The 14,397-nt window shown below is 37.2% G+C and overlaps 1 protein-coding gene across 1 annotated transcript in view; it reads right to left on the minus strand.

Moving 5' to 3' along the window:
- Positions 1-8,637, minus strand: part of LOC106684010 (gustatory and pheromone receptor 33a) — a 29,064-nt gene extending 20,427 nt beyond the window's left edge. Inside the window, exon 1 of the mRNA XM_067050268.1 lies at positions 8,239-8,637. Within this exon, the coding sequence (XP_066906369.1) occupies positions 8,239-8,601 (363 nt within the window). The 5' untranslated portion in view covers positions 8,602-8,637. The remainder of the gene's footprint in view (positions 1-8,238) is intronic.
- Positions 8,638-14,397: the final 5,760 nt, after the last annotated feature.

The following is a 14,397-nucleotide window of genomic DNA, read 5'->3' on the forward strand; positions in this document are numbered from 1 at the left end:
TATTTAGTTCTTACAGAAAGAAGCGTAACTCACGGTATCATTTAAAACTCATAATAACAATTTTACTGATACATTTATTGCACCGAGACTAAACATCTATCTATCTATTGCAAATTGAAACAATCAAACTTTGCATAATTTGTAATGTAAAATCAGTCATATAATACTAATTATATAAAGCAATTCAATCAACTCTTGGATACAGTTTTTGATTTTTGTCCGAGGTGGTCTATATATGGATAAAATAGTAATTCCAGGTCAGAAATATTATTATTAGTGAAACGTATATTTGGATAAACTGTAACTCTTATAATTTACCATGAACTGAGTTAATATTTAATAATTTTGTCGAGAATGAATCTTTATAATAAACAATAAGCCTTCCTCCTTAATATTAGAATACTGTTTCAATTATTGATATAGATATTAATAACATTATCAAAGATCGAATGGATTTTATATTATTGTAACAATATATCGATCTTTTGATAAAATAATATCGGAATATTGTTGCTAACGTTAGAAATAAAAAATTATCGAAATGAATATGACATCAATATTAAATATCTAACTATAATTAACATTTTCTTTAGCAAATATTGATATTTAGATTAAATGATATCGGAATATGAATATATGACCTTATACATTTTTATACAACATTTCTTTTATATATCTTTACTTTAAGGGTGCGACCTTTTTTTTTTTTTTTTTTTTTTTTTTTAGAAACCGATATTCCGATATTATCGAAGGAAAATATCGATATTCCGATATTATCGGTTACTGGATATCGATAGCAAAATATCGGATATCGGAGACAAAAAATCGATATTTCGATAATATCGATATCGATATCCCATCCCTACCTGCATGAAGTTAGAATTTTTAAATTATGTAATTTCAAAATTGTATTAAGCAGATTGTCCCTGAAGATGGCCGTATTGGCCGAAACGTCGGACTTATAAGAAAAATAAACGATTTTAAGACTAAAATGGATTGAAAGTTAATTATTTATTTTTAAAAAAGTTGTCAAATGTTTTGGCATAGGTGCTATTATAAACTGATAGTTCCTGAGTGCTTGTAATGACAGCATTATCATTTATCGTTTCTCTTTTTCCATCAACCAATCCAATATTTCACTGAGCTATTCTATACAAATGAGCTGTCAATATGGGCGATGTTACCATAAAGACAGCTTGACTAGACAAACTATTTATTAAATGTGAAATAGCTATAAGAAAAAATATACATTAAAGTAATGAGAAACTTCCATGATATCCATAATTTTAATTCGATTTTATTTCATCGGTTGTCCAATGTTTTAGCGTAGGTGCTATTATTAACCGATATCTGCTGAGTGTTTCTGATGACAATTTGCAATATCACTTATCGTTTTTTCATCAGCAAATCCGATATTTCAATATGGAATATAGATATTAACCATTTCACGACAACTACTGATGACAATGATGATATAAATCCGATCGATATTCAATTATTTTATGTAATCGATATGCAATTTGACATTGTCTAGAGTCAGTGCCATGGTACTTTTATATGGAATGTTTTAGAGACATTTGAGAAGGTGATTATTTCAATATTTGTATCTCTTATTTCCGTTGGAAATATTTGATTAATTAAAGAAAAAAAGAAAAACATGCACTTTTTTTAAGAAGAACAACCTATAACAGATATATTGCTGGATGATAGTCCGGGTGGCGGTCAATAAAGGTATCAAAATAGTAAAAGAAAACTATTTATTGTAAACTAACGTTTCGCCCCACTTTACAGGGCTTCGTCAGGGCTGTCAGAATGAAGTTCTGAGACCAGCATAAAATATAAAAGATATAACAGCAGTTAATTTACTGCTCATTTAAATGAAAAATATTTATCATTCTGTGACTCCAAGTCTAAATTTTCGAGGTTAAACAATGTATTGGCCAAAAATAATATGGCCGCGTTTACGGCTTACGAAATAATTACATAGTGAGTCATTTTTTAGAAAAAAAAAATAATAATGATATATTTTTTGATAAGAAGGTGGTAAAGCAGGAGGGATTTAAATGAGGGAACGGTGGGTGAATGGCGTTTAGTAGAGGAAAGGAGTTCCAGTGACAGGCAGCTTAAGAAATTGATTTGTGAAACGCACTATTCACAGTGAGATGGGTTGTACCTGATAATACGGAATTCGAGTGAGGATTGGAATTTTAGGTTTCTTAGGATAAAGGGTGGAGGAAGGGGTAATGAGTTATAAATACATGGAGTAGCAAGAACGCTAGGAAATACTGATATCGGTATGTAGGTTAGAACCACTTCTTTTTGGCGTATTATTGGGTTTTATGTGTAATTTTGGTGGCCTCAAATGAAATCATATTGAAAAATTCGGCGTTTCGGCGAGAAAACGAATCATAAGGCGCTTAAGTTGAGATCGAGTTCACACACGAGTCCACCGAATACCACGCAGCCATGGACAAACTGGTAAAAAAAGGGAGAAATTTAAGAGTTGAAGGGTTTTAAATGGAAGGAGATTGCGGAGTCGATTAAATTACTTGAGGGTTGCTAAGGTTCGACGGGAAATTTGTGAGATGTTTGGTTTCCTGTATAGAGGTGAAAAAGGACTCCATAGGTTTTGACTAATTTGTGGAATGCGATAGAGGAATTGTTTACCATAAAGTTGGGAGTTCCTGTTAGATTTAAGCAGAAAGCGAGATCTGATTAGCCTGTTCTAATTTTTAGCGTTTTCAGAAACAAGGAAAATCGGTGTAAAATATTGAAGAAAATCTGAAAATATGCACATTTGGTTTCCACAGTTTCTTTTTCAGAAATCTTAAAAATATATACCATACCCAAAATGGATTATATAGCTACCCTCCTTCATACATTATTCACTTCCCATTCCCCATATTTCTTCTACCTTGTTGCTTTTTTAAAAATATTGCCTTTACATACGTTTTAATGTTTATTTATCCGAATTTTTTTGTACTGATCTATATACGAGAGCTGTCCAGAACAAAACTCGAAGTTTATCATATAAATTTGAAAGGTATACTCTTAAGCTATTTTTCTACATAATCGCCATTCAAATTGAGATATTTATCATACCGAGGCACAAGTTTTTCATTACCCTCTCTGTAGAAAGTCCAGCCACTTGTGAAGTGCAGTAAGTGATCCGGTTTTTGTTAGCACGAAAATAGAGGAAGACAGGAATGGAATATCATCGGCCAAGAAACATGGCAAACCTTTGAAGAAGGAGAGAACTTAGAGATGGTAGCACAATGCCCTACTCCGGATGTTTTGAATGTGCGACAGAAGGACATATTTCTCGATAGTGTCCCTATATGTATCAGTGGAGGGAGCAAAATGTAATCGAACAGAGGTAGATGGAGGCGAGCAACTGGAGAGAGGAAGACGCGAGACATCTGAAGGGGATGTCGCCATAGAGGCGACCGCACACTGCTGAATAATAATTTGAAGGAGAAGAGCGGCGGTCTGCATGTAATAGAGATATCAGGAGTGAGATATCAAGTCGACAACGGTAGTTCCAGTACTATCATGTATCAAGTTCTGTGGATATGTTGTGTGGTGGAGAGAGATCACACCGGATTCAGGTATGTCATTGTAGATTAATCATCCTGGATGGCCCTTGTAAGGAAGAGGAGGACGCGAAAACAGGTTTGAATCATTGGGTATTTAGTAAGGATATCTTGAAAGTCCATATCGTAAAGACCGTGTCGAGGGAATATAAAATAATTGTAGGGTGTGACCTGCTAGGGAAGTTGGGTGCTTGGATTAAGAATAGGAAGGGAAAATGTAGGATTAAGATAGGAGGTAAAACCTACAAATGTCGTCAACAACAGAGGGACAAACAAAAGTGCATGGATTGGGGCAATCAATCAAGCTGAGGACTAGAGACAGAGACTCGAGAGGTAATATCAGGATATTTTTTTTTTAAGAAGGGGATATCCTCGGGGCGAACAGGAAGACTGTCTGTGAGGTCTCACTGAAGGAAGACATGGTGACATACGTAAAGAAGAGGAAATACGGCAAAACATCCGGGAGGAACTCAAAAATTAAAACGACAGAGAATCATTATTGAAAGTTTGTTTCCGTACAATAGTCCACACTGGGGGGGGGGGGGGGTAAAAGAAGATCACACCAGCCCAAGTACAATGTCGTGATAGACTACCGGCAGGTGAATGAAAATACAATAGATGAGAAATGTCCGATCACCAGATTCATAAACAATTACAACTAACAAGAATACATTTTGTACAGGCCAAGCGGGGCGACGGTATTCAGCACACTGGACTTGAAGGCTAGTATATAAAATTAAAATCCACCCTTGTTACGGCAGAAAGGGGTTCAAAAGGAAACTTTCCTAGCCCAACCGCGAATAGTGCTGAAAATAAAATAAATGAACTGCCGAATTTTTTTATTATTATATTTAAGGAATTTACCATAAAAAACGGTTTAAAAAATATATACACACATAAAAAATAAAAAAAGAAACTTAACCCATCTTAAAAATATTAAAAAATTATATTGAAGTTGAACAAATGAAGAAAAAAAGTCTAATATCACCGGTGATTGATGGGGCCCCAGTTGTGGTTGTTGTCCTGAGTAGATGTTTTCGTGGAGGTAGGACAAAAGGACGTACGTCCCCCCGCCTTTTCCTCTTGAAGGAAGAGCGGAAGTAGTCCGCCCACTTTGGCTAAAATGATGAAGACGACGGAGATGGCCAGAATTCTGGCAACTACGAGTGCGTAGTTAGGAGACAATGTAGTCAATATGTGCGCATACTGAGACGTTAAGAAGTCATCAGTTTTTTGTAGCATAGCTGATTTGTTTTGTTTTTTGATGTAATAAAAATCACATGTTCATATAATCGATTTGTGGACCATATGTTGGCCGCAACAACCCTAATGACCAACATAAGACGGCATTTACTTTTGAAAGGGGTCACTATGAGCTTACAACGATGCCCTCGGGTCTCAAAAACGCCCCCATAACCTTTCAGCGCCTGATGGACGAGTTTCTGAGAGGAATTGACGAATCCGTCTGTCAGATTTACATGAATTAAATAACACAAAAATCATTGAAGACTAAAATGAGTTTATTCTAACATATTTACTAGAACTACATGTTACTTTCACTGTTACAGAGTGTCTCTCTTCTAACTTAGCTATCTAGTCTAGGAAATATATATGTACCCTTGAGAAGAGGGGGTAGGAAGAATAGTGAAATAGGAGAAGGGGTTTGGACCAATCAGATAATTAGGAAATTAGGCGGAGCCTAGAGAGCCTATAAAATTAGAAGTAATTATCTGGTAGGGGGGAAAAGGCGTGACTAGAAGCAGGGTGTGAGGCTTCCAAGAAATTGGGGTAAGAGTCATGATCTTGTGAGAACTAACTTTCATGTGTTAAACATAAAATAGTTAGACTGATGCAAGTCCATTGTGAGATGACAGCACGTACCTGCCTAAGTGTCAGCCCTTGCCATTGATATAGGATACTAAGGGCTGTTAGAAGGGTCTCTGGGGCCTTCTTAGAACCTAGTCGTTTTTATTGGGTTCCTTTTTTTCTATAAAATTGTAAGAGAATGTGGACATATGCAACCATATGACTAAAGTGACATAGACTCAGTTGGGCAAGGGGCAATTGTTTAAATTTATAATACCGGTTCCTTAACTCATGGATGACCTCCTTGTGTTTAGTAAGAACGAGGTTGAACACGTACGACACTTAAATAGCGTGTTCCTGTGAATAAGACATTTTGTGTCCAAATTTTCGTGGGAATGGTCAGCGCTGGGGCAGGAACAAATATAATTTTTGGGTCACACGATTTCTAGGAAGGGAGTTAACCAAACGCGGATAAAGTTTCAGCTATTCAGAAAAATGCGTTATCTAGTGACCCAGATCCACCTTCAGTCTATCGGCACATGCAGCGATTTCGGCTTTGTAATTGAATGTATACTGGAATAGAGCATCCGGAACATTCGACAGTTGCTGGCCAATGGTCCAATTCTGGAGTGGAGTTTCCCACTGACAGCGGATCAGACCCAGTCCTCGATCCCTCCTGCGTGCGTACAGAATCGCCGACGAGGTGTTAGCGGTGAGCCCGATGATGGCCTTGATACTCCTGTGGATATTGGTATCAATGTCCTCCAATATCACAGGACGTATCTTTGTAAGGGGAGGAGTATGGAGAGGGTAAACAAGTATTGGTTGACAAAGTTCATCCTTTGTTCGGGCTTGAGCAGGCACAAGATCACCAATTTATCGAGGTTATTAGATAGCTTTGTCACCACCTCTTCTCCAAATAACAAAGCTCTCCCGAGAATGTAGATCCAAGATTTTTGATGGCGTCCTCGGCTTTTGCCGTTTGGATGACCTCTGCCTTCTCAATGGAGAGCTTTGTTGATCGCAGCTTTCCTTTGTCCATTATGATACTCACAGGATATCACTTGACGAAGTTATCACCTCGGTAGCTCAAATAGAACTGAACAATAGTTCGGGCCATCCTCCGGCTGATATAGGCAAAATGAAGGAATGATCTAGAATCGCCTTGTGTAGAACAATGGAGAAGCAATAATCTTTTGTTGTGCCGCCAGTGAGGAGGCAAACATGAAAGCCACTTGCTCGCTAATTTGGTTCTGTGAGTATGAGTAAGTAGTGTAATATTTTTTCTTAATTGGAGTTTTCAAAATGTTTCGTGGGCCAGATCAAATATTACAGCGGGCCGGACCCGGTGGTTGCCCACTTATGGTTTAGAGAGAGATGAGTATGTAGCGAAAGGGAGCAAGCGATTTAGTCACAACTCACCAGAGCGTTGGACCTCGAGCCTCACCGAAGCTCTAAAATTTACATATTGCTTTATTTTGTAAAAACATATTGTCATTTTTGTATATTAATAATTTCTGTACATAACGCTTAACAATATCTATACAATGAATAATAAATGATACCAAAACAATGCACTAGCCTATCTCAAGCAGACATGTACCGACCGCTTCTCGGTCACAGCCGCATGGACTAGGCCTATAAATACGGGGCTCGAAATACCCTCTTTGATCTTTGATCCACCTCCTTCCCAGGCCTAGTCGTGGCACTGGTGGCGTACACACTGCTTGAGATTGAAAAGTTCATTGCCTATTTATTCTCCCAAAAGTTGTTTTTCTGTACGTATACCTAAGATGATGGCCTATCTCCTCTCCCTTACTCCAGCAATCTTATTCCGTCCGCTTCATCTCGGCAACTAAGATTGTAACCTAATCCTTAACGGTTACACTGGTCCGTCCGCTTCATCTCGGCAACCAGTGTAATTTCCCGTCTCTCCCCGGCACTAGTCCGTCCGCTTCATCTCGGCAACTAGGACTGTTACTCTACCTCAGACTCTCTCACCTAGACCTCCTCTACCTGCGTCAGTGCCCAGGGCTCATCCTCTGACACGACCGTTCCTAACTTACTATTGAATACGCCTTGTCGAGGGCCTTCTGTAAAGTAGATATTAGGCTGGAGAATCGCCTAAGATTAGACACAACCCCGACAAGTACAAAAGGAAGCTCAAGGGAGTAAAGTTCTTGTGGGAAAGAAGCGCTGCAATGGGTCTTGCGTGGTCTGAGGAGAGAAAACGTACAAATGCAGAGCTCATGAGGGACATAATGGTGAAGAGGAAGCAGATGAAGGAGAAGCATTAGTTATGATATGCGCATACACAAAACAAACATAAATACAGAAAACAAAAATAAATAAAATAAAGGAAGACAAAAAATTTCAATGTATTAACAAGAAAAAAATAATACTTATACTACTTTCAAAGTGAGGAACAAATAACAACCATTGAGAAATGTGTCGGGAGCAATATTCCTAAATTTCTATATCTAACCTTGCCAGGTGAGTGCGGATATGTTCTTGAGGTAAGAATGAAAATAGGGGCCCTGTGGGATAACTGACTGTGGCTAGGGCAGATTCTTAGGATGTGCTGATAACTGAGCCACTGCGGGGAAACTGCTCTATAAACATTCCAGATAATATTTATAATCAGGTACTTCCTATCTTTCACGCCAAATAGTCGCATCGCTTTATTTTTTTTTTTCATAATCACATATTTTTTAATAAACAAAATGTTTTATATAATTAAAACTAATCGATTGGAAAGTCGATTTTACAAATTAACTAGAAGAATAACTTTTTTTCTTTAATATTGCTTAAAAAATAAGAAAATAAAATAAATACAAACCTTGTTATTAGCTTGCACTGCAGAGTTAGTCACGCTCCATACCAAGAAGAAATAATAAAGTGTAATCAAGAGGTCTCCAGGTAAACAAGCATGTCCACATCCATAATTTGTGTTGAAATTGATATAGAAATAATAAATAAAACTCATGATTGAACAATAAGAGGTGAAGATGGTGAGTAGCAATTGTATCGAGTATGCTTTGTTGATGTTACTCGAGGTAGAAACCAACTGGCTGATCGCAGAGACGACTTTTTCTAACCGCATAGAATTCACGTAGGAGACAGAGTGCTTTATTCGTTCAAGAAAATATTTGCTTGATTGAAAAAAGTCGGCCACTGTATCGACAAAACAATTGAATTGCATACAAATCAAATTTATAGTTACAAGTCCAAAAGTGAATCCCAATGATACAGCAATATTGCCCCAGGTGTTATAACCAAAATATAATACGATGCCACAAACAAGAGGAGCGCAAAGTTGTTTTAACCTAGACCCTTTTTGAATGGGTTTCTTATTTATTTTCCCTTCCAATTTATTGAAGATTGGCTCCAAGGAATCAAAGGAGTTAACTGTTTCAGTCAAAGCATTTTGGTTGAGATAAAAACAAATTGGAAATGAAAGAAACGGAAATAATTGGAGTAAGAAACATCCTAGAATAAGAAAATAATTGAAGGCTTTTCCGTCTTGGATCATTGCGATTCTGTTGGAACAAGAAGCAATCCAGTTGGAACATGAATACAGGGTAGTGATACAGCATGTAAGTACCAAGGAATATAAAACAAGTAGCTTGTCTAACTTTAGCTCATTTTCTACAACCCTGAATGGAAATATCCCCAAAAGTGAAGAAGCTGTGAAGATGAAATTGGATTCTATTGCCTGGGTTATTGGGCGGAAAAACATGATAGCTTGATGTCTGAAGTCTGAATACCTTCCAAGTAGAATGTCTAATATTTTTGTTCAGTAGAAACTATGTAAACAGATAACTACCGGGTATTCGTTGTGACAGTTTGGACTATCATTTGTCAACCAAACCCATCATTTGGATTAAAATAGATATAATCTATTTTTCCGGACCACTCTTGGTAATGATAGAATTTTCTTAGTTAGACTAGAATTGATCCTAAATTTTGTTAGTGGAAAGTCGTTGTTAATGTTTTGTAGTAGATTGTCTCTGAGGATGGCCGGATTGGCCGAAACGTCGCACTTATAAGAAAAATAAAATGTGTTGAGACTAAAATAGATAGAAATTAAATTATTTATTTAAATAATAATAATGTAATAACAGTTATCAATTAGCTCATCTTCAAGATCAACAAAAAACTCAGTTGCCAAACTTTTACACAACTTCCACTTTTCACTCAATTTAGAAATGTCATAAATTACTTTAGTGAAAACTTACTGAACAAATGAAAACTGTATTAAACAATAACATGACATATTGAAAGGAAAGGTTATAAAACAAGTTGTTCAAAAATCCTCTAGGGGCTCTTATGCATTTAACATGACTGTAAATAAGGCTACTCACAATACTATACTTATAACATTTAACATGGTAAACCATTTTTACATTTAACACATCATGAATACCCCTACTATTTTGTTTGAACAGAGAATACCAAAGAAGTTTGTAAATCTAGTACGGATGTGCATGACCAAAACGATTAATAAGGTACAAATTGGTAATCATTTTACTGAGAAGTTCTTAGTTCCATCGGGTTTGAAACAAGGCAACTCTTTATCACTTATCGTATTTAATCTAGCTCTAGAATACATCATTAAAAGTGTGATGAATATTCAAAATGGTTAAATTTTAGGTGATAAAATACCAGTGCTTGGTTATGCTGATGATTTGGTATTATTGGGTGGGAGAGAAGACTGGCTCTGCTGAGGGTCACGAAGACATACAGAACGGTGTCACATGAGGCGGTGCAGGTGATGGCCGGAGCGATGCCCCTGGACCTCATCCTCATGGAGGATGTCCTTAAATATGAAGTTAAAAGGCAGGGATTAGAAGCGCTGCCGGAGGAGCTCCGAGAGAGGATCGGTGAGACTCCAAACTTATGGAAGAAAATACTGCGAGAGGACTCAATACAGGAGTGGAATGGACGGTGGGTAGCAAGCCAGAAGGGCGCTACTTTGAGAAAATTCTTCCCTACCGTTCTTTCTAGATTGAAGGCTAAATGGGTCCTCCCAGACTATTGGGGAAAGAACAAGCTTTGGAATGAACATCGACCCCCGGTGCCCAACGTGCGGAGTTCCTGAAACGGCAGAACATGTAAAAATAGATTGATCTACCATGGAAGGACACCGAGCCAGGCTGTCGAGAAAGACCGGGATTTTCGCCCTCGCCGAGTCGGACTTTCCCTGGTTGATGGAAGAAGAGAATTATCCATTCTTCATGGAGTTTACGGGTGGAAAGAGGTAAATGGGCCTCACTCATTTCACGATGGGAAGGGCTTGACCGACCAACATCGGCGAGCCACCAGAAGATGAAGAATCTGACCCAGACTAAGACCAGGAGGGCTGGACCAGCCTGGTAACTGCAGGAGGCACCCAGACGGATGCAGTGGACAAGGTGCAGCTCCATCAGTAAGGCGCTAAACCTAGCGCTGGGCTGCACCACAGTAAAAAAAAAAATAATAATTAAATAATTAATAAAAGAATTTAAAAACAATTAAAAAAAAATGATTGGTGATCTTGGGAGCAGTGGCATGCGCAAACCCCAGCGCACTACCCCACTACTCCCGCGCCCCGTAGGCCAGAAATGGCAAGGGAGGGGGATAAAATAAAAAAAACTCCAGAAAGAAACTAGGTCTTGAAATAAATACAAATAAAACAAAATTTCGGAGATATAGGTAATGAAGAAAATACATTTTAACTGATAGGCAGGTATAAGTGTTTTGGTTCTACTGTAATTTAAAAAAAAAACTGCTTACCTTGCACCTTCATTCCAAAAACTTTATAATTTACAAAATTATATAGAGTGTATACATATACACATACTATACAATATACATATATGCAAAATTAATAGAGTGTATACAAAAAATTATCGTTTTTCAACCAAATAAATGTATTTTTTTTTTAAAAATAATATACAATTAATACTCAAAAGTATTGTCCATTGTAATCTACTGTCATTAGCTATCTGATAGCCAATTGCTCGATCTCAGGCTGAAATCATTCTTTGGGATGGCTGTTAAAGAACTCTTGGACCGCAATTTCAACTTCCGCAAAATTATCAAATTTTTTCCATTGAAGGAAATGAACCATGGATCAAAACGAGTAATAATCCAATGGTGCGATTTCTAGGCCATATGGCGGATGAGGTTGTAGTTCTAGGCCATGTGGTGGATAAGGCTGTAGTTCTAGGCCATATGGTGGATGAGGTTGTAGTTCTAGGTCATATGGTGGATAAGGCTGTAGTTTTAGGCAATATGGTGGATGAGGCTGTAGTTCTAGGCCATATGGTGGATGAGGCTGTAGTTCTAGCCCATATGGTGGATAAGGCTGTAGTTCTAGGCCATACGGTGGATAAGCCTGTAGTTCGAACCCATGAAGTTCTTTAAATTTTTGGTTCGACAGGAAGTGTGAAGACGAGCATTATCTTGTTGAAATAAAACACCTAATCGGTTGATCAAAGCAGTATAACGCTCTGACAACTCCGTGTTCAATCTTTCCAACTGTTCGCAGTATAGTTCAGAATTTATATAGCATCCACCAGGAACAAATCCATGATGAATAACACCTTAAAAATTCCAAATAACGCAAATCATGGATTTTGTTTTCAAATACTCCATTGCAGCAACCGGAAAAGTAGTTTTACCGCAATCTAGCCATTGCTCGTGGTTATTCGAATTCCGCCAGTAAACCCACATTTCATCTCAGATGACAATACACCGATAAAATCCCAGGCCAAAAGGGTTTTTCAATAAATATTCACAATTTTCTAACCTCTTGGCTAATTCTGAGGAATACTGCTCTTTTTCACCTTTCCCATGGAGAACAGATGGCGACTAACAGTATCTTTAGACACATCGCACTCCCTGGCAAGTTCACGAGTACTTCTGGACAGAATTTCCTGCAGAATCTCATAAATATCAATTAATGGTTGGCCATCTTTTTTTTCCATCTCCACTGCTAAAGTTTTCAAACCAACGCCGTGCAGTGCGCTGGTTAAGGACACCTTCCCCTTCATATTTAATTATTTCACGAGTTGCTTCAGTGGCTGTGATTTTTTTTTTCCAGTAATGAGTTAAAATTATGAAATTTTCGTACAACACTGTCGTGTTTCTTCTTTGACACAAATTACTAAACTCAGGCTTTTTTTGAAGAACTAGAATGGGATTACACAAGCTCTGATGATGTTCTAAAGGGATTATTAAGTATTGGTAAGTATTAAATAGGAATAAAATACTTTTTAATAATTATACTTCCTACTGTTCTTTATGGATTGGAGATGTAGACTCATACACTAAAGAATGAATAGCGCCTCAGGGTGTTCAAAAATAAAGCATTACGTAAAATATTCGGACCGAAAAAGGATGAATTAACGGGAGAATTTAGAAGGCTACACAACACTGAATTGAAGGAACTGCATCCAATAAATATAATTCAGGTTTTATCATTGTGGCATATAAGATGGGTGTGTAAGGCTTAGTAACGAACGGATCGCTAAAATGTTAATAAAAACTGAACTAACGGGTAAACGTTCGAGGAGTGGACCGAAACGTAGATGGAAGGATTGCGTTAAACTTTATTTATTTTTTAAATTTATTTATTTAATGTAATTTACAACTGTACAAAATAATACAATAAGTAAATATGTTGTATGTTTCATATAAACTTGAAAATCTTGGGAAGGAACCACCCATTAGTGGTACTTCAAATATTAATATAAATTAGAAGGTCCCATGGCCATCTTCTTTTCAGACGCCTCGGAGGATTATCAGAGATTGTTAAGGATGAAAAATTAAGAATTAATAGGTTAGGATGGTTAAGGAGTTTAGAACGCAAAAGATGCATATCTATTTTGGACCAAATCTGCAACGAATGGGATGTTAAGGTCTTTGTGAATAAGTTTATTTGTAACGTAATAAGGAGCATCAAGGATTTTACGTAGGATTTTCGATTGGATGCGGGAGGAATTTGATGGTTTGGCAGAGCCCCAAAACTCAATTCTATATGTCCAAATTGGTCTGATTATAGTAGTGTATACTAATTTTTTGAAGCGAATGGGAAGTTTAGAGCGTTTGTCAAGTAAATGTTGTAGCGATCGGAATCTACGAGCAGTTTCTTGTCGTTTCAGTCTTGTGTGTGGATTCCAAGTAAATCCCTTGTCAAAAGTCCTAAGTATCGAATCTGTTCAACAGGCGTTAGTGGAGTATTTAGAAAGGATACTGTAGGACAGGAGGGTTGATGTTTACGACGGAGAGTAAAGGTGAGTGGGATTTGTCAGGATTTATTTTGATTCTTCTTTTTTGAAAAAATCAACCATTCTTCAATAGATGTTATGTGTGTCTGTAGTGTTTGTGATGCATTAGTTGGGTCGTTGTTTACAGACAGTATACATGTGTCATCAGCATATGTTTTTAGGACTGTGTTATGGTGGGTTGGGATATCAGCTGTATAAACCGTATAAAGAATGGGACCTAAGATACTACCTTGAGGAACACCGGCGGACTGAGAAAAGAGAGATGAGTAGGTTAGATTATGATTTACTTTAAAGGTTCTATCAGTGAGGTAGGAGCGGATTATAAGGAAATATGTAGGGGGTAGGAATTTACGAAGTTTTTTAGAGCAGACCTGGATGCTGGAGACTCGACTTATTCGATTTGGGTTTAGAGGGGCGTCACTGGAAGGATGTCTTCATAAAACGATTGGTGGTATCGTCATTGAACCTTCGGATTCGTTAAGCCTTTATTATAATTATTATTTATTATATAAGTTGGAACTTTATTTTTTTATTTTGTTATTTTCGCTTTCCCGTAATATACACACTGATATACAATTTATAAATATAGAGGACATCGTACATTTTATTTTAGATAATTCATAAAACCATAAGAAAATAAAATATTTACAAACCTTGTTATTAGCTTGCACTGCAGAGTTAGTCACGCTCCACACCACGGTGAAATAGTAAAGTATAATCATGAG

This window comes from Halyomorpha halys, unplaced genomic scaffold (genome assembly GCF_000696795.3).
Source record: "Halyomorpha halys isolate HHAL.00 unplaced genomic scaffold, Hhal_1.1 Scaffold534.1, whole genome shotgun sequence".
In the NCBI taxonomy this organism is placed as follows: Eukaryota; Metazoa; Arthropoda; class Insecta; order Hemiptera; family Pentatomidae; genus Halyomorpha; species Halyomorpha halys.